General features: G+C 44.9%; 3 protein-coding genes across 3 annotated transcripts in view; all 3 read right to left on the bottom strand.

The window, feature by feature from the left end:
- Window positions 1–1344: 1344 nt before the first annotated feature.
- LOC309527282 (vomeronasal type-2 receptor 26-like) overlaps window positions 1345–25848 on the bottom strand; it is an 89838-nt gene continuing 65334 nt past the window's right edge. The window contains exon 8 of the mRNA XM_082213983.1: window positions 1345–1414. The gene's annotated coding sequence lies outside the window, so the exon portion shown is untranslated. The remainder of the gene's footprint in view (window positions 1415–25848) is intronic.
- Window positions 16377–18283, bottom strand: LOC309526247 (vomeronasal type-2 receptor 26-like; the record flags this gene model as incomplete). The annotated part of the gene is made up of 3 exons (XM_082212159.1): window positions 16377–17287; window positions 17777–17903; window positions 18230–18283. The coding sequence occupies 3 exons, from the start codon at window positions 18281–18283 to the stop codon at window positions 16377–16379; spliced, it is 1092 nt and encodes a 363-aa protein (XP_082068285.1).
- On the bottom strand, window positions 17989–24281 carry LOC309526248 (vomeronasal type-2 receptor 26-like; the record flags this gene model as incomplete). The annotated part of the gene is made up of 4 exons (XM_082212160.1): window positions 17989–18436; window positions 20715–20871; window positions 22357–22648; window positions 24250–24281. The coding sequence occupies 4 exons, from the start codon at window positions 24279–24281 to the stop codon at window positions 18405–18407; spliced, it is 513 nt and encodes a 170-aa protein (XP_082068286.1). The 3' UTR covers window positions 17989–18404.

The raw sequence follows: 25848 nt of genomic DNA on the forward strand, positions 1-25848 counted from the left end.
TCTGTTAAGGTGCTACACTCAATATGCCAGCAAGTTTGGAAAACTCAGCAGTGGCCAGAGGATTGGAGAAGATCAGTCTACATCCCAATCCCAAAGAAAGGCAGTGCCAAAGAATGCTCCAACTACCGCACAATTTCACTCATTTCACATGCTAGCAAGGTTATGCTTAAAATTCTACAAGGAAGGCTCAAGCAATATGTGGACCGAGAACTCCCAGAAGTGCAAGCTGGATTTAGAAGAGGCAGAGGAACCAGAGACCAAATTGCAAACATGCGCTGGATTATGGAGAAAGCTAGAGAGTTCCAGAAAGACATCTACTTCTGCTTCATTGACTATGCAAAAGCCTTTGACTGTGTTGACCACAGCAAACTATGGCAAGTTCTTAAAGAAATGGGAGTGCCTGGTCACCTCATCTGTCTCCTGCGAAATCTCTATGTGGGACAAGAAGCTACAGTTAGAACTGGATATGGAACAACTGATTGGTTCCAAATTGGGAAAGGAGTACGGCAAGGCTGTATATTGTCTCCCTGCTTATTTAACTGATATGCGGAAATCATCATGCGAAAGGCTGGGCTGGATGAATCCCAAGCCGGAATTAAGATTGCCGGAAGAAATATCAACAACCTCAGATATGCAGATGACACAACCTTGATGGCAGAAAGTGAAGAGGAATTAAAGAACCTTTTAATGAGGGTGAAAGAGGAGAGCGCAAAATATGGTCTGAAGCTCAACATCAAAAAAACGAAGATCATGGCCACTGGGCCCATCACCTCCTGGCAAATAGATGGGGAAGAAATGGAGGCAGTGAGAGATTTTACTTTCTTGGGCTCCATGATCAGTGCAGATGGTGACAGCAGTCACGAAATTAAAAGATGCCTGCTCCTTGGGAGAAAGGCGATGGCAAGCCTAGACAACATCTTAAAAAGCAGAGACATCACCTTGCCAACAAAGGTCCGTATAGTAAAAGCCATGGTTTTCCCAGTAGTGATGTATGGAAGTGAGAGCTGGACCATAAAGAAGGCTGATCGCCGAAGAATTGATGCTTTTGAATTATGGTGCTGGAGGAGACTCTTGAGAGTCCCATGGACTGCAAGAAGATCAAACCTCTCCATTCTTAAGGAAATCAGCCCCGAGTGCTCACTGGAAGGACAGATCGTGAAGCTGAGGCTCCAATACTTTGGCCACCTCATGAGAAGAGAGGACTCCCTGGAAAAGACCCTGATGTTGGGAAAGATGGAGGGCACAAGGAGAAGGGGACGACAGAGAATGAGATGGTTGGATGGTGTTCTTGAAGCTACTAGCATGAGTTTGATCAAACTGCGGGAGGCAGTGGAGGACAGAAGTGCCTGGCGTGCTCTGGTCCATGGGGTCACGAAGAGTCGGACACGACTAAACGACTAAACAACAACATATTCTATATATATTTACCTTCCCGCCAAAGCGGTACCTATTTATCTACTTGCACTTTGCTGTGCTTTCGAACTGCTAGGTTGGCAGGGGGCAGGGACCGAACAATGGGAGCTCACCCCATTGCAGGGATTTAAACCGCCGACCTTCTGATCAGCAAGTCCTAGGATCAGTGGTTTAGACCACAGCGCCACCCGGGTCCCCAGACAAATTCTCTTACCTGTGGAATCTTCAAGATGGCAAAGAGGTATGCCATCTGCATTGATGACTTGGAGCTGAGACCCCCGATGACGGAGAAGAGCTTGTCCCGACTGTCGCATTGATAGTTGGGAGCCACTTCCCCCCTCGTGGAGAGCAGAGACAGGCTGGACTCATAAGTCGTCTTTGCATCGCTGTTATCACCATAGATACGGAAGCCCAGTGTTGTGTTGGGTAGGAGCATGGGGTCCCTGTTGACCTCACTGACAGAGAATGCCAAGGCCAGGATGTGCTGGTAGGTCTTCAGCACTTGACTGTAAGGAGAGTTGTGTCAGAGGAGGCGAGGAAATCCCGAAAGAGGACATGTCCCACTTACCTTCAACTGTTCTTTCCAGACGGAGGGAAACATGGTTTAAATTAAATTTAAATTAAATTTAAAGTTCCGTATCCACGCTCTGGATCTTTCCCCACGGAAACCAACTCTTTGAGGATCAACTGGAGCAAATGTCCATCTGTAGAAAACCCAATTTGCCCCAATTCAGCTTTAAAGAGTGAGGGTTTTTTGGTGGGAAAAGGTTGGGGCAAAAAATCCTCCAAAATGTTTGCACATAGAGCATTAAGGACAGACTTCTGGCTGGAGCGAGAGGAGTGAAAGGTAAGTGTGGCTAATTGGCCTCAATCCAATTAACAACATTTTCACCCATTTACTGCTTGAATTTAGGCAATTAATCTACCCATATCACTTGCATAAGATTGCACAGTACATTTCTAATGAAATACTTTTTTTAAAAGGCATATTATTCTTTCATTAGATGCCAGATGGCAAGATGCTGTGATTGATGCAGCCACAAAACTCCATCAAGTCACATTTTGTGGGATCAGTTTCATTTTTTTGCAGCAGCCTGGCGACTTTGATAGGATGCTTGTGTTTAACGGCATGCACACATTCTTCAACATCAACTTCATTGGACTGGTCACATTGTGCGGATGCCTGATGATCCTCTTCCAAAGCAACTACTCTTTTCCGAAATTAAAAATGGAAAGCGTAATGCTGGTGGTCCACAAAAGACTCCCTCAAGGCAAATATTTAAAAAATGAAGCATAAACAGTGACAACTAGGTAACACTGGCCTGCGAGCGCTCCAATTGGAGAACAGCCTTTACCAAAGGTGTCATGGGCTTTGAAGACACTCGAACTCAGGATGCAAGGGAGAACCGTGCTAGGAGGAAGGCACGCTTAGCAAATCCACACAGTGATCGACTCCCGCCCAGAAACCAGTGTCCCAACTGTGGAAGGACGTGTGGATCCAGAATTGGCCTCCACAGTCACTTACGGACTCATTGTTAAAACCGTGTTTATGGAAGACAATCTTACTCGGCTACGAGTGATCGCCAAAGGGGAAGAAGAAACGGCATGGCTTTGTCCAGCCCATGGAGGGATCTCCCCTGAACTGGCCCAGGTGAGGTAAACTTTGCTGACCCCTGGTATAGAATAACTATATAATAAGCAGCATTAGTTGGGAAGCTGGAGACACCATGGAGATGTGGAGGAGAAGTCCAAAGTTATTTGATTATTTACTGTAATTTGTTGTAAACTTTTTCGAAATATAAAAATAAAAATTTTAAAACACAAAATTTATGACCTCTCTAGCCTCTTCTTTCTACATCCGCCCAGAGTGGCTGGGGAAACCCGGCCAGATGGTGTGGGGTATAAATAATAAATTATTATTATTATTATTATTATTATTATTATTATTATTATTATTATTACAATCAGTGACCAGCCAGAATCATCTCTTTTACACACAGTCACATTCCTCTCTCTCCCGCTTGCTATCTACAACAAAAGCAACACAAACAAATAACGGCTGTCTGTTGTTGCTCAACAGGAAAGGAGAAGAAAAGTAAGCAGCAGCCTTAAAATCTCTGCCTTTGATACCAGAAGTAGTGGGCACAGCCGTCATGATTATCAGCCATTTATGACCTTGAACATGAATTTGTTCAATTCCCGTTAAAGCTGTCCAATCAGTACAACATGCATTTGAGAGTGCATGCAGGGGTGTGCCAATGCCTCAGGTGGGTCCATTCTCCCTCTCCCTGTAAGCTGCAGTTTTTGAGGGCAAAGGCATGTACACCAGAGTAGACCATGCAGGCAGGACAGCACAGTTTGTCAGGCTTTCCACTGCCTGACTTCTGTGTAAGAGTGCAATTAAGCTGCACTGGGGAGGAGTTGGAGGAGAGATTTGGAAACCACTTGGAGCTGGTGTGCATTTAGCGCTTAGCACTTCCAAGTCTAGGGGTGTTCCTAAACCACTGAGCCTAGGGCTTGCCGATCAGAAGGTTGACATTTTGAATCCCCGTGACGGGGTGAGCTCCCAGCTCCTGCCCACCTAGCAGTTCAAAAGCACAGCAAAGTGCAAGTAGATAAATAGGTACCGCTCCGGCAGGAAGGTAAACGGCGTTTCCATGCGCTGCTCTGGTTCTCCAGAAGCGGCTTAGTCATGCTGGCCACATGACCCAGAAGCTATATGCCGGGTCCCTCAGCCAGTAAAGCGAGATGAATGCTGCAACCCCAGAGTCGTTCGTGACTGGACCTAACAGTCAGGGGTACCTTTACTTTTACCTTTATTGCTTTATTACAGCAAAGGTTCATTTTGTTCAAGTAGATTTCCCCTTAATTTTGGTATTCAAAGCAGACTGCTTTAATTATCTGCCCTGCTCCGGGTTCAGTTTAATGTTTGCCAATTTGTTTTACTGTACTTCTGAATGCTCTTGGCAACCTTGGGCAACACTTTGATCAGTGGAAAGGAGGAGATAGAATTGTTTTCCCGTATGTTTACATAGAATAAATAGTAATAATAGTAATAATAATAATAAATATTTTCTGTGGGCGAGCCTAGCAGCCTTCCCATCATGATTCATGGGGATGCTTTGGCGTTACTTTCACCACCATAAACAGAAGCACCTGTCCGTATGGACAATTATTTGGAGATGCCATGGTTTGCTTTTCAGTAACCAGACAATTAAACCCCTGTGTTGCAAACAATTCTCAGTAATATCCAAGGCAACACGATGACCAAGTACAACAATGCAAAATCAATATAAACTCTTTATATAATCTATATGGAACATAGAATATGAAATATATGAAATATGTACTCTCTGCAGACCCAATAAACAGAAATCTTATAAGTCTCTGAAAGTCACAAAACGTGCACTCCTGATGGATTCTCTTGAAGACATAGAGCGAAATAAACATAAGTCTTATAAGTCTCTGAAAGTCACAAAATAGGCACTCTTGATGGATTCTCTTGAAAACATAGAACCAAATAAACATAAGTCTTATAAGTCTCTGGAAGTCTTTGTAGACTATGCAAGTCTCTGAAAGAAGCAATGGGTAAGATTCTTATCTGGTGAAGACAAGCCGTAAAGCTTTGTTTTATGGTTTGTTTTTCATTCTGGGAAACAAGCAATATCGCTAATGCAGAAGAAGAAGAAGAGTTTGGATTTGATATCCCACTTTATCACTACCCGAAGGAGTCTCAAAGCGGCTAACATTCTCCTTTTCCCTTCCTCCCCCACAACAAACACTCTGTGAGGTGAGTGGGGCTGAGAGACTTCAAAGAAGTGTGACTAGCCCAAGGTCACACAGCAGCTGCATGTGGAGGAGCGGGGAATCAAACCCGGTTCACTAGATTACGAGTCTACCGCTCTTAACCACTGCGCCACACTGGCTCCCTGGATGCAGATCCCTGGAACAAGCCCTCTAGTCTACAATGATATTAGAGCAACCCAAATCCCTCCCCAGAGTTTCTATGTACGTACTTAGAAATGTATATGTCCCGTTCTCGGGGTGACAAATTAAACATCTGATTTGTGTGTATGGCACTGCTGAAGCGTAAATGTCCCCCCACAATGAGATCTCCTGGCCTGTAATAGTCTTCCTGCAGTTCAAAAGGCCTGGACAGGAGACACTTGGTCCTCAGGGACATCTTGGTGGCAGCCTGAGGAAGGAGCAAAAAAACCAAAACCCAAATCATGGACGGCAGAAAGAGACCCTCGTCCCACTTGAACTTTGTACAGAATTAAGAGGCCACCAAATCCATAGGTCTCAGCCACGGATTCAGAACATTGGGGAAAATGACCAGACGTCGGCGTGTCTGTCCGGTATCTCTCTCCCCCCGCCTTGCAAGAGTTCAGGGCGTATTTATCACAACAATGTTTTGCTCTGGGTTTCTTTGTTGCTGAGTTTCTGGGTGGAAATCCACTGGGATTCAGCAAGAATGACTGTTATTTTGTTAATTCCAGGAGAGAAAAACAATCCCAACTTCCGGAGAATCTCTTTGGAGCTTGATGGGAAGAAACACATGTTTTGTATTGCTCACTGGGATGCATGGGCTCGAGGATTTGGCCGTAATATATTGGGGGTGGGTGTTTTTCAATAATAATACTAATAATTCCTCAGGAATACTGGACTATATTTCCTGCTTCATTTATATAAAATTTATTTTATATATATATATATATATATATATATGCTTTCGTAGATTTTCACGGGTACAGGAATGCAGGTTTTGGTGTCTTCGGGTGTCTTCCCGTGTAAGAGTCGGGGTGTCTGTGCGACGTTTCGACGAGGTCTCACTCGTCATCTTCAGGCTGGTGCTTTCGGCTTCTTGTTACTGGAACAGAGCAGAATCTGGTGTTTGAGTTCCTATAAATACTGTTGAGGGGTGTGGTGTATAGCCTCCAACGTTCTGGGCAGAGAGGAAGTTCCTAGATTAGTGTGCCTTTTCTTCTTTTGTTCCTTAATTACTTGAGGGATATCTTGAGTGATTTCATGAGTGATATTTGCTAGGTTGGCAGGGGGCAGGGACCGAACAATGGGAGCTCACCCAATTGCAGGGATTTAAACCGCCGACCTTCTGATCAGCAAGTCCTAGGATGAGTGGTTTAGAGCACAGCGCCACACGGGTCCCCAGACAAATTCTCTTACCTGTGGAATCTTCAAGATGCCAAAGAGGTATGCCATCTGCATTGATGATTTGGAGCTGAGACCCCCGATGACGGAGAACAGCTTGTCCCGACTGTCGCATTGATAGTTGGGAGCCACTTCCCCCCTCGTGGAGAGCAGAGACAGGCTGGACTCATAAGTCGTCTTTGCATCGCTGTTATCACCATAGATACGGAAGCCCAGTGTTGTGTTGGGTAGGAGAACGGGGTCCCTGTTGACCTCACTGACAGAGAATGCCAAGGCCAGGATGTGCTGGTAGGTCTTCAGCACTTGACTGTAAGGAGAGGTGTGTCAGAGGAGGCGAGGAAATCCCAAAAGAGGACATGTCCCACTTACCTTCATCTGTTCTTTCCAGACGGAGGGAAACATGGTTTAAATTAAATTTAAATTAAATTTAAAGTTCCGTATCCACGCTCTGGATCTTTCCCCACGGAAACCAACTCTTTGAGGATCAACTGGAGCAAATGTCCATCTGTAGAAAACCCAAATTGACATTTGCCCCAATTCAGCTTTAAAGAGTGAGGGCTTTTTTGGTGGGGAAAGGTTGGGGCAAAAAATCCCCCAAAATGTTTGCACATAGAGCATTAAGGGCAGGCTTCTGGCTGGAGCGAGAGGAGTGAAAGGTAAGTGTGGCTAATTGGCCTCAATCCAATTAACAACATTTTCACCCATTTAGTGCTCGAATTTAGGCAATTAATCTACCCATATCACTTGCATAAGATTGCACAGTACATTTCTAATGAAATACTTTTTAAAAAAGGCATATTATTCTTTCATTAGATGCCAGATGGCAAGATGCTGTGATTGATGCAGCCACAAAACTCCATCAAGTCACATTTTGTGGGATCAGTTTCAATTTTTTGCAGTAGCCTGGCGACTTTGATAGGATGCTTGTGTTTAACGGCCTGCACACATTCTTCAACATCAACTTCGTTGGACTGGTCATGTTGTGCGGATGCCTGATGATCCTCTTCCAAAGCAACTACTCTATTCCAAAATTAAAAATGGAAAGCGTAATGCTGGTGGTCAACAAAAGACTCCCTCAAGGCAAATATTTAAAAAATGAAGTATAAACAGTGACAACTAGGTAACACTGGCCTGCGAGCGCTCCAATTGGAGAACAGCCTTTACCAAAGGTGTCATGGGCTTTGAAGACACTCGAACTCAGGATGCAAGGGAGAACCGTGCTAGGAAGAAGGCATGCTTAGCAAATCCACACAGTGATCGACTCCCGCCCAGAAACCAGTGTCCCCACTGTGGAAGGACGTGTGGATCCAGAATTGGCCTCCACAATCACTTACGGACTCATTGTTAAAACTGTGTTTATGGAAGGCAATCTTACTCGGCTACGAGGGATCGCCAAAGAGGAGGAAGAAACGGCATGGCTTTGTCCAGCCCATGGAGGGATCTCCCCTGAACTGGCCCAGGTGAGGTAAACTTTGCCGACCCCTGGTATAGAATGACTATAATAAGCAGCATTAGTTGGGAAGCTGGAGACACCATGGAGATGTGGAGAAGTCCAAAGTTATTTGATTATTTGACTGTAATTTGTTGTAAACTTTTTCAAAATATAAAAATAAAAATTTTAAAACACAAAATTTATGACCTCTCTAGCCTCTTCTTTCTACATCCACCCAGATTATTATTATTATTATCAGTGACCAGCCAGAATCATCTCTTTTACACACAATCACATCCCACTCCCTCCCACTTCCTATCTACAACAAATGCAACCCTAAACAAATAACGGCTGTCTGTTGTTGCTCAACAGGAAAGGAGAAGAAAAGTAAGCAGCAGCCTTAAAATCTCTGCCTTCGATACCAGTGGACACAGCCGTCATGATTATCAGCCATTTATGACCTTGAACATGAATTTGTTCAATTCCCTTTAAAGCTGTCCAATCAGTACAACATGCATTTGAGAGTGCATGCAGGGGGGTGCCAATGCCTCAGGTGGGTCCATTCTCCCTCTCCCTGTAAGCTGCAGTTTTTGAGGGCAAAGGTGTAGACCATGCAGTCAGAACAGCACAGTTTGTCAGGCTTTCCACTGCCTGACCTCTGTGTAAGAGTGCAATTAAGCTGCACTGGGGAGGAGTTGGAGGAGAGATTTGGAAACCACTTGGAGCTGGTGTGCATTTAGCGCTTAGCACTTCCAAGTCTAGGGGTGTTCCTAAACCACTGAGCCTAGGGCTTGCCGATCAGAAGGTTGACATTTTGAATCCCCGTGACGGGGTGAGCTCCCAGCTCCTGCCCACCTAGCAGTTCAAAAGCACAGCAAAGTGCAAGTAGATAAATAGGTACCGCTCCGGCAGGAAGGTAAACGGCGTTTCCATGCGCTGCTCTGGTTCTCCAGAAGCAGCTTAGTCATGCTGGCCACATGACCCAGAAGCTATATGCCGGGTCCCTCAGCCAGTAAAGCGAGATGAATGCTGCAACCCCAGAGTCGTTCGTGACTGGACCTAACAGTCAGGGGTACCTTTACTTTTACCTTTATTGCTTTATTACAGCAAAGGTTCATTTTGTTCAAGTAGATTTCCCCTTAATTTTGGTATTCAAAGCAGACTGCTTTAATTATCTGCCCTGCTCCGGGTTCAGTTTAATGTTTGCCAATTTGTTTTACTGTACTTCTGAATGCTCTTGGCAACCTTGGGCAACACTTTGATCAGTGGAAAGGAGAAGATAGAATTGTTTTCCCGTATGTTTACATAGAATAAATAGTAATAATAGTAATAATAATAATAAATATTTTCTGTGGGCGAGCCTAGCAGCCTTCCCATCATGATTCATGGGGATGCTTTGGCGTTACTTTCACCACCATAAACAGAAGCACCTGTCCGTATGGACAATTATTTGGAGATGCCATGGTTTGCTTTTCAGTAACCAGACAATTAAACCCCTGTGTTGCAAACAATTCTCAGTAATATCCAAGGCAACACGATGACCAAGTACAACAATGCAAAATCAATATAAACTCTTTATATAATCTATATGGAACATAGAATATGAAATATATGAAATATGTACTCTCTGCAGACCCAATAAACAGAAATCTTATAAGTCTCTGAAAGTCACAAAACGTGCACTCCTGATGGATTCTCTTGAAGACATAGAGCGAAATAAACATAAGTCTTATAAGTCTCTGAAAGTCACAAAATAGGCACTCTTGATGGATTCTCTTGAAAACATAGAACCAAATAAACATAAGTCTTATAAGTCTCTGGAAGTCTTTGTAGACTATGCAAGTCTCTGAAAGAAGCAATGGGTAAGATTCTTATCTGGTGAAGACAAGCCGTAAAGCTTTGTTTTATGGTTTGTTTTTCATTCTGGGAAACAAGCAATATCGCTAATGCAGAAGAAGAAGAAGAGTTTGGATTTGATATCCCACTTTATCACTACCCGAAGGAGTCTCAAAGCGGCTAACATTCTCCTTTTCCCTTCCTCCCCCACAACAAACACTCTGTGAGGTGAGTGGGGCTGAGAGACTTCAAAGAAGTGTGACTAGCCCAAGGTCACACAGCAGCTGCATGTGGAGGAGCGGGGAATCAAACCCGGTTCACTAGATTACGAGTCTACCGCTCTTAACCACTGCGCCACACTGGCTCCCTGGATGCAGATCCCTGGAACAAGCCCTCTAGTCCACAATGATATTAGAGCAACCCAAATCCCTCCCCAGAGTTTCTATGTACGTACTTAGAAATGTATATGTCCCGTTCTCGGGGTGACAAATTAAACATCTGATTTGTGTGTATGGCACTGCTGAAGCGTAAATGTCCCCCCACAATGAGATCTCCTGGCCTGTAATAGTCTTCCTGCAGTTCAAAAGGCCTGGACAGGAGACACTTGGTCCTCAGGGACATCTTGGTGGCAGCCTGAGGAAGGAGCAAAAAAACCAAAACCCAAATCATGGACGGCAGAAAGAGACCCTCGTCCCACTTGAACTTTGTACAGAATTAAGAGGCCACCAAATCCATAGGTCTCAGCCACGGATTCAGAACATTGGGGAAAATGACCAGACGTCGGCGTGTCTGTCCGGTATCTCTCTCCCCCCGCCTTGCAAGAGTTCAGGGCGTATTTATCACAACAATGTTTTGCTCTGGGTTTCTTTGTTGCTGAGTTTCTGGGTGGAAATCCACTGGGATTCAGCAAGAATGACTGTTATTTTGTTAATTCCAGGAGAGAAAAACAATCCCAACTTCCGGAGAATCTCTTTGGAGCTTGATGGGAAGAAACACATGTTTTGTATTGCTCACTGGGATGCATGGGCTCGAGGATTTGGCCGTAATATATTGGGGGTGGGTGTTTTTCAATAATAATACTAATAATTCCTCAGGAATACTGGACTATATTTCCTGCTTCATTTATATAAAATTTATTTTATATTAAGGAACAAAAGAAGAAAAGGCACACTAATCTAGGAACTTCCTCTCTGCCCAGAACGTTGGAGGCTATACACCACACCCCTCAACAGTATTTATAGGAACTCAAACACCAGATTCTGCTCTGTTCCAGTAACAAGAAGCCGAAAGCACCAGCCTGAAGATGACGAGTGAGACCTCGTCGAAACGTCGCACAGACACCCCGACTCTTACACGGGAAGACACCCGAAGACACCAAAACCTGCATTCCTGTACCCGTGAAAATCTACGAAAGCAAATATATATATATATATATATGCAGGTTTTGGTGTCTTCGGGTGTCTTCCCGTGTAAGAGTCGGGGTGTCTGTGCGACGTTTCGACCTCGTCGAAACGTCGCACAGACACCCCGACTCTTACACGGGAAGACACCCGAAGACACCAAAACCTGCATTCCTGTACCCGTGAAAATCTACGAAAGCATATATATATATATATATATATATATATATATATATATATATATATGTATTATTCTATTGTGTGTATATATATATATATATATGCAGGTTTTGGTGTCTTCGGGTGTCTTCCCGTGTAAGAGTCGGGGTGTCTGTGCGACGTTTCGACGAGGTCTCACTCGTCATCTTCAGGCTGGTGCTTTCGGCTTCTTGTTACTGGAACAGAGAAGCCGAAAGCACCAGCCTGAAGATGACGAGTGAGACCTCGTCGAAACGTCGCACAGACACCCCGACTCTTACACGGGAAGACACCCGAAGACACCAAAACCTGCATTCCTGTACCCGTGAAAATCTACGAAAGCAAATATATATATATATATATATATATATATATATATATATAGTTACGGAAAAATCTGGGTGCGAGGCTACTCTGCCATCCAGTTCGTCGGACTAAGTCCGCGGGTCCCTGCGGAAGAAAATGAGCTCAGCCAGAGACAGGAGCAAACTGCAGAAGATCCAAGTTTATTGCGCAACAGGTTCAAGACGAGATTGAACAGCGAGAAAGGGGTGACATGAACTTTTGAAATTTCCCTCCATGTCCCAGAATACATTGCAAAATACATCCCAGTTACATCATGAATACATTAAGAAGAGGTTGGGTTACACAGATTACATCATGAATACATTAAGAAGAGGTTGGGTTACACAGATTACATCATGAATACATTAAGAAGAGGTTAGGTCACACAGGATTAACATATGGAGGAGGGAGGGGGGAATATGCAGAGCTGGAGATATGCGCAGATAAGCACATCCTGAGTATGGGTCAACATATTTGACATCTGAGGAGATGGCATCACATGGTAATGGAAAGCCACATTGGTTTCTCTTAGAGAAATATGGAGGGAGAGAGAAAGAAAGAGAGGAAAAAAGAGAGACTAGATAGATATCATACACAAAGACACACATATGATGTGTCATAGATAGATAGATAGATAGATAGATAGATAGATAGATAGATAGATACGGAAGGGGGGGCATGTCTTCTTCACCTCCTTCTTCGCTACAATATATCCATTTGTTTCCAATTTTCAATGTCAAAAGGGGCTAAAATCTATAAAATTCATGGAAAATCAACGTGCCAATTTGCAGTTCCCTTCCTGCGAGAAGTCAAGATACAGGGAACCAGGCAGAGGGCCTTCTTGGTAGTGGCGCCCGCCCTGTGGAACACCCTCCCACCACATGTCAAAGAGATAAACTACCTGACATTTAGAAGACATCTGAAGGCAGCCCTGTTCAGGGAAGTTTTTAATGTTTGACATTTTAATGTATTTTTAATCTTTGTTGGAAGCCGTCCCGAGTGGCTGGGGATACCCAGCCAGATGGGCGAGGTACAAACAAATTATTATTATTATTATTATTATTATTATTATTATTATTATTATTATTGGTGTGTGTTAACAGATATGAAGCCACAGACTATTTTGTACTACAGTATGTCATGTGATGCATTACTGAATAAAGTCTGACCAGTTGGGAATTTGGTGTGAACCTTATTAATGAACCCTCAGTGGAGTTGTCTCCTACATATCCCACAATGGGGAACCAATTTTCCTGCAGAGAGCTTCATTCCCTTTAGGGATGCTCCACCTGTCAGCTCTAAGCCATGCTGAAGTCAGTCGTGGCCAGGGGCAGAGCCAGAAGTGAACGAACCACACTTTCTTGCTCTTGTTGCAAACCGCAGAGCCAGAGGAGAGCCTGTGTGAGTTGTGAGATGCAGGAATGACAAAGAAGGATGTCAAAAACTCCAGAGTGATCAGTTCTAGTGCCTTTATTAAGAAAAGTATAGGTTTACAGCGATGCAGCTTGCCAGTTCCTCCTCGCACTCACTTGTGCGGGATGGACACCGCAATGCCACTACCGAAATTCAGGAGGGGGTGGGGTTGCGGGCTCACGACCCCGCCCACACTCCCGCGAGGCCGGCCCCAGCCTCGCGGGAGCCGGGGATTCCCTTCATTAGCATACCCACGCCCTGCCAGCCAATCGGCTGGCGGCGGGGGCGGTTCTTCTAGGGCCATTTAAGGTCGGGGCAGCACTCAGCTCGCCCCTTTTCCTGCTTTTCCCACGCAAACAAGAAGATGCACACCCAAGCTAAAGGTCAAAGCAGCATACACCAGCCATCTGACCAGGAGGGTGGAGTCGGCAAACACCCAAACATTACAGTTTCCCTTTCTGGTCTCAGAGCTCAGCACCCCAAACTCTCAGATAAGGGTGACATCAAAGCAAGACAATTAGTATGCTTCAAAGCAAGTGACTATAAACACATAGGAGCTCAGTGCTACAACCACTACCAATTAATTGGGTCATGAGTATCAATATGGTGTTTGCAGAGCTTCCGGAACAATTTACCTTTGGTTCAGCACCGTTCTCTCTTCCTCTCAACCCAGGGCTGAACTGGGGATCAGAGAGGTATCTGAGATGTCTGGGGAGAACAAGGAGGTTGCCAAGTCTCTAGGCAGTGATGGGAAGGGGCATACCTAAGAACTGGCCATGTTGGCCCTTGACAAGGCTCTAGAAGGTGCAAAAATCATGTCTCTCTACTCTGGCTTGGAGCGGCTTGGTACTTATGTGATCCCCACAGCATTTCTGCTGCTCTGGTTGGCTAGACAAGGCACACAGGCTCCTCTCCCAAGGGTGCAAGGGACAGTGGGTGCCGATACGTCTCCTTGGCAAGGGTGCAAGGGAGTCTAGGTACGCCTTGGGGGGTGGATGAGGGCTGAGGCTAGCAGTGGGCAGATAGAAAAACAGTTGAGTCACTCCTCTTCATTTTCACTTTCTTCCCCCCTCCTTTCTCCTTCTCCCTCTTCCTCACTACCCAGTATGCCTAGGGGGCGAGGCCCAGACTCACCAGGCATACTGAAGAGGCTCCTACTGACACCGGAGGAACATCACCCGGCTATTGTTTTATTGTTTTTATTTGCTGTAAACTGCTTTCAGATTTTTAATAAAAATATAAAGTGGTATAGAAATTTAAAAAATAAAAAATAAATATGCTGTCACCTGTAGGGGGCTTTTAAACTCAGGCTAAGGGCAGCAAACTTGGCAGCATCTTAAAAAGCAGAGACATCACCTTGCCAACAAAGGTCCGTATAGTTAAAGAAATGGCTTTCCTAGTAGTGATTTTTGGAAGTGAGAGCTGGACCATAAAGAAGGCTGATCGCCGAAGAATTGATGCTTTTGAATTATGGTGTTGGAGGAAACTCTTGAGAGTCCCGTGGACTGCAAGAAGATCAAACCTCTCCATTCTTAAGGAAATCAGCCCTGAGTGCTCACTGGAAGGACAGATCCTGAAGCTGAGGCTCCAATACTTTGGCCACCTCATGAGAAGAGAAGACTCCCTGGAAAAGACCCTGAGGTTGTGAAAAATTGAGTGCACAAGGAGAAGGGGACGACGGAGGACGAGATGGTTGGACAGTGTTCTCGAAGTTACCAGCATGAGTTTGACCAAACTGCGGGAGGCAGTGGAAGACAGGAGTGCCTGGCATGCTCTGGTCCATGGGGTCACGAAGAGTCGGACACAACTAAACGACTTAAAAACAACAACAAAGGGCTGCATGCAATTAACTGGGGGCTGATGTGTTCACAGGACTACAGGCTGACCACCCCTGGTTGCAGGCTACCCCTAAACAGCCAAGGGCATGCCATCTCTGGAAGCTCCTCTGAGAGCATAGTTGTCAGGGGTTCAGGAGCAGAGGCGAGGGCAAGGGAGGAAACAGAGAGCGAAGGGGAGGAGGCAGAAGAAAAGATGAGTGATGACGACGACCCGAGATCTCCGAGTCTTTCCAGTGAATCAGAAGATTCACAGGAAGGGGCGCCAGTGGCCGGAGCAAGGGGGGAGCCTAGGGGGACACCCCAGGAAGAAGGGTCCAGAGGAGGCTCAGAGAGCAGCAGTGGGAAATCGGGACCAGCATCACCAACAGAACGCAGTGGAGAGGAAGGGCGCCAGGTACCGAGCTCTGGCAGCTCGCAGCAGGAGGGAGGGCATGAGTCAGGAGTGGCCACACCTCCATCGGGGAGCGAAGAAACGGTCAGGCGGAAAGTGGAAGGTTGGGCGCGCACGCCGAGTTCAAATGCACAGGAAGGTGGCGCAGTAAGCAGCCCGGAAAGGGAGCCAGGTCCTAAAGCCCGACGCAAGGAGACAGAAGGGTCCGGGGGGTCAGCGTCAGAAGCGTCCCGGAAGGAAGAGACTACGGGGGGCAGAGGGACCCAGAGAAGAACGGTCAGGCGGAAAAGGTGGAGTAAGGCTAGGGCATTTAGCTGGTGTACAGGGGGCGGAGACTCAGACGGAGCTTCGCCGGTCTAACCCATAAGACGTAGAGTTGCACGCAGCAGCTTGAGAATGGAAACTGTAACTCAATAAAGACTTTTACAAAATGATCGCTGGCTAGCGTGATCCTCTGTGAGCTAGGATCTGGAAGCAGCTCTGACAATAGTGGTGTTGGTTTTTCCCAGTTGTGAGATTATTGATTATCTGTACGTGACACCATCCCTGCAGTTGCAGCAAAGAACAAGGGGTTAAGGTCCCATTACCCACCAATCAGGTTCTCAAACTAGTTTAGGCCCCAGTGTTAATCTGATATTTAAAGGGAAACAAAACAGTGGCAGGTTATAGCTACATCTGCAAGATAGCTGCTGGAAATTTAATCTGCCCAAGGATCAAGTTCCCAAGGATGGAGCTTTTGGTTCAGAATTCTGCTGATTCATCTTTGGTTCAAAACATATATAGGACTACAAAACCAATTCTCTTTCTTTCACTATGTTTATTGAATGAACAAAACAAAAAGAATCAGAAAAGATACACACGATTTGCCAGATTCTTCAAGAACCGAATAAACCTGATCACATTAGCTTCTTTGTATAGGAAGTTGTGAGCTATTTAGTTTTTTAAGCTCCTTGATATTTTTTTCTTATTAGATGCTCTCTGCTGTTGAGGTTGGGTCTCAGGAGAATAATGTAGCATTTGGGGAGAAAGATGCAACCCAAGAGACCAGCACCAGAGGCCAAGATGGAGAAGATCTCCACGGCCACCATGAATTTCCCTTTGGTGCTCAGGTAGGTGGGCACAAAGGACACCCAAACGCTGCAAAAGACCATCATGCTGAAGGTGATAAATTTGGCTTCGTTAAAGCTGTCAGGCAACTTCCTAGCTAGGAAGGCTACCATGAAGCTGATGAGGGACAGGAAACCCATGTAACTCAGGACAGAGTAAAACATGGTGACGGAGCCTTCATTGCATTCCACTACAATCTCCACAGCCATGGAGTAGACATCCAGTTTTGGGAATGGGGGAGAGGTTGCCAGCCAGATGGCACAGATAACTGCTTGAACGAGGGAACAGACCAGGACAATGGTGCTTGCTAATTGTGTCTTCAAGAGTTTTCTGGCCACGTTTCCTGGCTTGGTGGCCATGAAGGCCAGAACTACCGTGACGGTTTTTGCCAAAATGGAAGAAATGGCAACAGAGAAGGTGATTCCAAAAGCCATTTGCCGGAGAAGACATGTGACTTTTTGGGGTCGACCAATGAAGAGGAAGGAGCAGAGGAAGCAGAGCAGGAGGGAGACAAGGAGGGTGTAAGTGAGGTCGCGGTTATTGGCTCTGACAATTGGGGTGTCCTTGTTTTTAATGAAGGTTACCAGGATTAGAGAGGCGATTAGAGAGAGGAAAAGAGCCAGAGAAGCTAAAACAAATCCCAAAGCCTCATGATATGAAAGGAAGTTGATTTTCTTGGCAATACACTGGTCTTGGTCCTTGCTTGGGTATTGATCTTTTGGGCACTGGGCACAGTTAGCAGCATCTGGAATTAGCAAGCACTATTTGAGTATCTCTAATATAGCTTTATTTACACACACACGCGCGCACACACACACACACACACACACACACACCAGGCTGGTGTACATGGTAGGTGGGGATGGCAGGAGAATAAATCAGAGGTGTAGAACCTAGTTATAAATATTCTTGTATGTTGCGCATAAGACACATCATATGGGGACTTCCGGCAAGGAAAAATGGTGGGCGCCACGGCAGCGAGCAGCTCCTGAAGCCAGCCAGAGCCAACTGCGCTACCAGGCTGGCTCCGGGCTGCTGAGGCTGCCACTGCCATGTTTCCCAAGGACAGATTTGCAAATCTGGGGACATTTCCAGGGATGGAATTTGTCCGGGGACAGATTTGCAAATCCGGGGATGGTCCCCGGGAACCGGGGACGTCTGGTAACCCTACCTTAACCCTCCCTGGATACATGCAACTTCTGCACTGTAGAATAAGGTTGAAGGTTGGAACTACCTGTCTGGTTAGAAAAAGTCCCTTCTGGACAGCGAATGCACACATTACAGCAAACCGGCTTCCCTTCTGGAATTTTTCTCCTTTGCCCTGGAGAGCAGATCTTTGCACAGCTTGCAGAGGGTGGGGTCTAAGAAAGGCAGATATAATGAAAGGTTTTCTGCATGGATAGAATTGTTTTAAGCAGGACTTGGAGGTCTTCAAAGGTGGCCCAATCTTTGCATGCTGGAAATGGTGATAAATGTAGGTAAGAGGATCAAAGCTATTTTCAACCACTGCATGGAGCAAGATTGGGGAACCTGTGCCTCCCCCCACCCGCCAAAATATTCCCAGATTACATCTCCCATCACCCCTAACCATTGGCCATGTGGGTTGGAGCTGACGGGCATTCAAGTCCATCATGCTCTAATTCTTTCACAAGCTCTGGGACATTCACTCCACCTTGCTAGACCACACAATTGTATCTGGGTTAATGATGAAGTCTTTGCCCCGTGGGGCTCCTGGATCCATCCTCCCAACTTTCACTAAAGCTGTTGACTCGTTTCGGAAATAGATCCAGTTGAGAAGATCATAGCCAGAAGATCCCACCACACTGTTGTCCGTGAAAGATACTTCATCTCCGGCACTGTTGTTAAATCGGATGTTCCTCAAAAAGGAGAGAATCTGAAGAACCAAGGAGGGGAGAGGTTTAGATAACATAGTGACTTTGCTGAGCCTTGACCTATTGGAACGGTATTTGGAGGGGAGGGGGGTATTATTTTTTTTAGTTTTTAGTTGAGTTTAAGAGCAAGGGACACAATTTTGCCTGATGAAGGGAGTCTGAGACAGGCGTATCCTCCATATTCAACTAAGTCATTCTAGCAGAAGCCACAGGAAAGATTCCTACTAGCACCACGGGACTTGCCCTCCCCACCTCAGGCACCATTGCACCCTCCCCAAATCTGTTCTAAAGGGTCGCGAGAACCCCCAAAACAGTGTGTGGAGGAAGGAGCGGCAAGATCATTATTTTTGCCAAGCAGAAATGTGGTTGGGACACCCCTGTTCGAACCTTTCCCAGGATCCAGCTCCTGACTCTCCTGATCACTGGTCCCTTCCTCCTGTTAACTTGCATATGCTTTTGTCTGAGATGAGGACCCCTGAATCTATCCCACCTGACCCTACTTGAAGGATAATGTTGTGTAAACTGGGCCGTTGGCGCAATCCAACAGGCTCTTCTTACGTTTGAACTTAACACAGACCAAAGACTTTGGAATTACATCCATTGAGATAATTAACCATGGGATAGAATTAATTTTCAGCAGCAGCCCCAAACAGCTGGAAAGTGCAAGTAATGGTTGCTTTTCATGGCTGGTGTCTACTTGCTATAACACAACCCACATGCTTGGGTGGGAGCAGAATACAGTTAGATTTGTAGCCCGGAAAAGGAAAAGATAACAGGTGTTATCATCATAAGCCTCCACTCCTCTCTCCTCACCCAGGAAACAACTATAGAACGTTGCAACATTTTTGAAAGGAAGAGTGTGAAGCTATCAAACAGGAGGAATTGAGATCTTTGGATGGTTTTAAAATACCAATCTGTCTCCATCCATATTGCGACCCCTAACAAAACACTAATAATAATAATAATAATAATAATAATAATAATAATAATAATAATAATAATTTATTTATAACCCACCCTTCCCTGTTCAAAAACCGGGCTCAGGGCAGCTAAGAACAAATTTAAAACTATTAATTGTAAAAGCAGCATAAAATACAGTATAAAAACATGAATAACAATAAAAATCAAAAATCAACTTAGGGGAAATAAGGGCTAGCTGGCTGAATTGGTCCTACTTGGGCCAGCGAAGAGGCCAGGGGAGAATTAGCTGTGGGGTCTCAGAGCGGGTAATCTTCATAAAAGTGGAGGGGGAGGGAAGAGAAGGGAAGGGAAATAAAAGATCAGGCTGAATTCAAATTAAAGACCAGGCGGAATAGCTCTGCCTTACAGGCCCGACGAGGAGGTTAAATCCTGAAGGGCTCTAGTCTCATGGGACAGAGCATTCTACCAGGTCGGAGCCATCACTGAAAAGGCCCTGGCCCTGGTGGAGGATAGTCTGACTTCCTAAGGGCCCGGGACCTCTAAACTATGGTTATTCATGGACCTTAAGGTCCTCTGTGGGGCAGACCAGGAGAGGCGGTCCCGTAAATACGAGGGCTCTAAGCCACTAGAGGACGAATGGGTCCATTACTTTTGGAAAGAGAGAGATACATCTAAAGAACGATGTTACCTGCCATGGCTGAATAGCCAGAGGTTTCTTGCCCTCCCTCATCATGGCACGAGTGGGTCTCAGTGAGTACATGGCATGTAAAGCGTGTGCCACGGAGTAGATGGCATTGTACATGGTATAGCTGTGGCCAGTCATTCTCGTTTCAAACACAGAGGGTGGCAGGTCCTCTAGTTTCTCCTTCCCTGTACACTTTCTCTTTCTAGACGTTTGACCTGCTATCGGAAACCAGCAGTTAAATGCCATTTGCCACCAGTTTCGGAGGAAGACATCTCCCTCGGGCTGGGCTGGATTTAAAGCCAGGAGGAATTTCTTAAACCCCTGGACATCAGTTGTGTGGACTCTGAAGGACAGAGCACCGTGGAAGAACTCCAGTTCCTTCCAATGCATTTGTGCCCCTAGAGCAGCAAAATCCCAGCGCGCTGTCGCGATCCAAACCCTCACACGTGAGGGCCTGGAATCCCTTCTGAGAAAATCGAGTTTATGTATTAGCACGGCTGCTTCCTTGTAGTCTACAGAGATAATCATGGCTTTACTCTGCCACTTAATAAGAGATTTCTTAAAAAGACTAGTTGCTAATCGCTTCATTAGCCGTTCATTTATCATTTCTACCGAGGACACACAAATATCATTCTTCGTGAGCATTGGCATCAGAGTCCGGATGAAATTTTCACCAGTGTCGTCATCGGAAGTGATGAGGCCAATCCAGTTCCATCGGAAATGTAAGAGCAGTTGGACCAGCCCGAAGTACTGCGGCACTTCGTTGGGATCGATTCGGAAGAAGGAAGGAAGCATCTCTCTCTCAACAGGGCCGAATGAACCATAACCAAGCTGAAGGAAAGAGAAAGCCTTTATTCAAAATTTATTTATTTATTTAGAATTTTTGAAATATTTCTAATACACTTTTCCTCCCGAGGATTCCAGGGCTGTGCAGGAGAGATATAAAATTACTTGAAGTATCTTCATGCATTTGTTTCCCAGTTCAGGCTCCAAACTGAATTGGGCTCAGATGTGAACAGGCAACCAGAACAGTTCTCTCAAAACCGGAGTAATGTTATTATTGGGGTCCACCCAAATATCATTTTTATTAAGTCTCCAGAAATGTTTCAAAGAATTTATCATCATATGCTATCTTTTTTAACATCCAAAGTTTCTTCTTGACTTCCCATCCCTTCCTGATATTTGCTTTTTTAACTCCTTTTTATTAGCTGTTTTATAATGCATACATTTTTATTATCTAAACCCCACTACCATTAAATCTTTCAGTAATCCACTGCTTATATTTCAAATCCTGCCCGTGACTACGTATATGGGTGATAATTTGATAGATTGTCAGTCAGTGGTCTCCCTTCTTCCTTAAACACTTCGTCATTATGCCCTCATAGTTTGGCAGCTAATTTCGCCAGTTTCATAAACCATTTGCTCCTTCATTGGTAATCCACTTCTTTTGAATTCCGTTATTTCTGTTATTTATTTGATTATATACTGCTGTTTATCAAAAGATTACAGGGCAGTGTACCACATTAATAATATATTTTATGGAGCATCAAGTTAAGAACATAATACATAGTAATAGACAGCATACTGTATACTATATAAATATATGCAGGTTTTGGTGTCTTCGGGTGTCTTCCCGTGTAAGAGTCGGGGTGTCTGTGCGACGTTTCGACGAGGTCTCACTCGTCATCTTCAGGCTGGTGCTTTCGGCTTCTTGTTACTTTTCGGCTTCTTGTTCCAGTAACAAGAAGCCGAAAGCACCAGCCTGAAGATGACGAGTGAGACCTCGTCGAAACGTCGCTCAGACACCCCGACTCTTACACGGGAAGACACCCGAAGACACCAAAACCTGCATTCCTGTACCCGTGAAAATCTACGAAAGCATATATAAATATATATAAATATAGTTCCAGTAACAAGAAGCCGAAAGCACCAGCCTGAAGATGACGAGTGAGACCTCGTCGAAACGTCGCCCAGACACCCCGACTCTTACACGGGAAGACACCCGAAGACACCAAAACCTGCATTCCTGTACCCGTGAAAATCTACGAAAGCATATATATATATAGTATATATATATTTGCTTTCGTAGATTTTATATATATTCTATATATATTTACCTTCCCGCCAAAGCGGTACCTATTTATCTACTTGCACTTTGCTGTGCTTTCAAACTGCTAGGTTGGCAGGGGGCAGGGACCGAACAATGGGAGCTCACCCAATTGCAGGGATTTAAACCGCCGACCTTCTGATCAGCAAGTCCTAGGATGAGTGGTTTAGAGCACAGCGCCACCCGGGTCCCCAGACAAATTCTCTTACCTGTGGAATCTTCAAGATGCCAAAGAGGTATGCCATCTGCATTGATGATTTGGAGCTGAGACCCCCGATGACGGAGAACAGCTTGTCCCGACTGTCGCATTGATAGTTGGGAGCCACTTCCCCCCTCGTGGAGAGCAGAGACAGGCTGGACTCATAAGTCGTCTTTGCATCGCTGTTATCACCATAGATACGGAAGCCCAGTGTTGTGTTGGGTAGGAGCACGGGGTCCCTGTTGACCTCACTGACAGAGAATGCCAAGGCCAGGATGTGCTGGTAGGTCTTCAGCACTTGACTGTAAGGAGAGTTGTGTCAGAGGAGGCGAGGAAATCCCAAAAGAGGACATGTCCCACTTACCTTCATCCATTCTTTCCAGACGGAGGGAAACATGGTTTAAATTAAATTTAAATTAAATTTAAAGTTCCGTATCCACGCTCTGGATCTTTCTCCACGAAAACCAACTCTTTGAGGATCAACTGGAGCAAATGTCCATCTGTAGAAAACCCAAATTGACATTTGCCCCAATTCAGCTTTAAAGAGTGAGGGGTTTTTTGGTGGGGAAAGGTTGGGGCAAAATATCCCCCAAAATGTTTGCACATAGAGCATTAAGGGCAGACTTCTGGCTGGAGCGAGAGGAGTGAAAGGTAAGTGTGGCTAATTGGCCTCAATCCAATTAACAACATTTTCACCCATTTACTGCTTGAATTTAGGCAATTAATCTACCCATATCACTTGCAAAAGACTGCACAGTACATTTCTAATGAAATACTTTTTTAAAAAGGCATATTATTCTTTCATTAGATGCAGCCACAAAACTCCATCAAGTCACATTTTGTGGGATCAGTTTCAATTTTTTGCAGCAGCCTGGCGACTTTGATAGGATGCTTGTGTTTAACAGCATGCACATATTCTTCAACATCAACTTCGTTGGACTGGTCATGTTGTGGGGATGCCTGATGATCCTCTTCCAAAGCAACTACTCTATTCCGAAATTAAAAATGGAAAGCCTAATGCTGGTGGTCCACAAAAGACTCCCTCAAGGCAAATATTTAAAAAATGAAGTATAAACAGTGACAACTAGGTAACACTGGCCTGAGAGCGCTCCAATTGGAGAACAGCCTTTACCAAAGGTGTCATGGGCTTTGAAGACACTAGAACTCAGGATGCAAGGGAGAACTGTGCTAGGAGGAAGGCACGCTTAGCAAATCCACACAGTGATCGACTCCCGCCCAGAAACCAGTGTCCCCACTGTGGAAGGACGTGTGGATCCAGAATTGGCCTCCACAGTCACTTACGGACTCATTGTTAAAACTGTGTTTATGGAAGACAATCTTACTCGGCTACGAGTGATCGCCAAAGAGGAGGAAGAAACGGCATGGCTTTGTCCAGCCCATGGAGGGATCTCCCCTGAACTGGCCCAGGTGAGGTAAACGTTGCCGACCCCTGGTATAGAATAACTATAATAAGCAGCATTAGTTGGGAAGCTGGAGACACCATGGAGATGTGGAGGAGTAGTCCAAAGTTATTTGATTATTTACTGTAATTTGTTGTAAACTTTACCGAAATATAAAAATAAAAATTTTAAAACACAAAATTTATGACCTCTCTAGCTTCTTTCTACATCCGCCCAGAGTGGCTGGGGAAACCTAGCCAGATGGTGTGGGGTATAAATAATAAATTATTATTATTATTATTATTATTATTATTATTATTATTATTATTATTACAAACAGTGACCAGCCAGAATCATCTCTTTTACACACAATCACATCCCACTCCCTCCCACTTCCTATCTACAACAAATGCAACCCTAAACAAATAACGGCTGTCTGTTGTTGCTCAACAGGAAAGGAGAAGAAAAGTAAGCAGCAGCCTTAAAATCTCTGCCTTCGATACCAGTGGACACAGCCGTCATGATTATCAGCCATTTATGACCTTGAACATGAATTTGTTCAATTCCCGTTAAAGCTGTCCAATCAGTACAACATGCATTTGAGAGTGCATGCAGGGGGGTGCCAATGCCTCAGGTGGGTCCATTCTCCCTCTCCCTGTAAGCTGCAGTTTTTGAGGGCAAAGGTGTAGACCATGCAGTCAGAACAGCACAGTTTGTCAGGCTTTCCACTGCCTGACCTCTGTGTAAGAGTGCAATTAAGCTGCACTGGGGAGGAGTTGGAGGAGAGATTTGGAAACCACTTGGAGCTGGTGTGCATTTAGCGCTTAGCACTTCCAAGTCTAGGGGTGTTCCTAAACCACTGAGCCTAGGGCTTGCCGATCAGAAGGTTGACATTTTGAATCCCCGTGACGGGGTGAGCTCCCAGCTCCTGCCCACCTAGCAGTTCAAAAGCACAGCAAAGTGCAAGTAGATAAATAGGTACCGCTCCGGCAGGAAGGTAAACGGCGTTTCCATGCGCTGCTCTGGTTCTCCAGAAGCGGCTTAGTCATGCTGGCCACATGACCCAGAAGCTATATGCCGGGTCCCTCAGCCAGTAAAGCGAGATGAATGCTGCAACCCCAGAGTCGTTCGTGACTGGACCTAACAGTCAGGGGTACCTTTACTTTTACCTTTATTGCTTTATTACAGCAAAGGTTCATTTTGTTCAAGTAGATTTCCCCTTAATTTTGGTATTCAAAGCAGACTGCTTTAATTATCTGCCCTGCTCCGGGTTCAGTTTAATGTTTGCCAATTTGTTTTACTGTACTTCTGAATGCTCTTGGCAACCTTGGGCAACACTTTGATCAGTGGAAAGGAGAAGATAGAATTGTTTTCCCATATGTTTACATAGAATAAATAGTAATAATAGTAATAATAATAATAAATATTTTCTGTGGGCGAGCCTAGCAGCCTTCCCATCATGATTCATGGGGATGCTTTGGCGTTACTTTCACCACCATAAACAGAAGCACCTGTCCGTATGGACAATTATTTGGAGATGCCATGGTTTGCTTTTCAGTAACCAGACAATTAAACCCCTGTGTTGCAAACAATTCTCAGTAATATCCAAGGCAACACGATGACCAAGTACAACAATGCAAAATCAATATAAACTCTTTATATAATCTATATGGAACATAGAATATGAAATATATGAAATATGTACTCTCTGCAGACCCAATAAACAGAAATCTTATAAGTCTCTGAAAGTCACAAAACGTGCACTCCTGATGGATTCTCTTGAAGACATAGAGCGAAATAAACATAAGTCTTATAAGTCTCTGAAAGTCACAAAATAGGCACTCTTGATGGATTCTCTTGAAAACATAGAACCAAATAAACATAAGTCTTATAAGTCTCTGGAAGTCTTTGTAGACTATGCAAGTCTCTGAAAGAAGCAATGGGTAAGATTCTTATCTGGTGAAGACAAGCCGTAAAGCTTTGTTTTATGGTTTGTTTTTCATTCTGGGAAACAAGCAATATCGCTAATGCAGAAGAAGAAGAAGAGTTTGGATTTGATATCCCACTTTATCACTACCCGAAGGAGTCTCAAAGCGGCTAAC

The sequence above is a fragment of the Podarcis vaucheri genome (genome assembly GCF_965113315.1).
Source record: "Podarcis vaucheri genome assembly, chromosome: 2".
In the NCBI taxonomy this organism is placed as follows: domain Eukaryota; kingdom Metazoa; phylum Chordata; class Lepidosauria; order Squamata; family Lacertidae; genus Podarcis; species Podarcis vaucheri.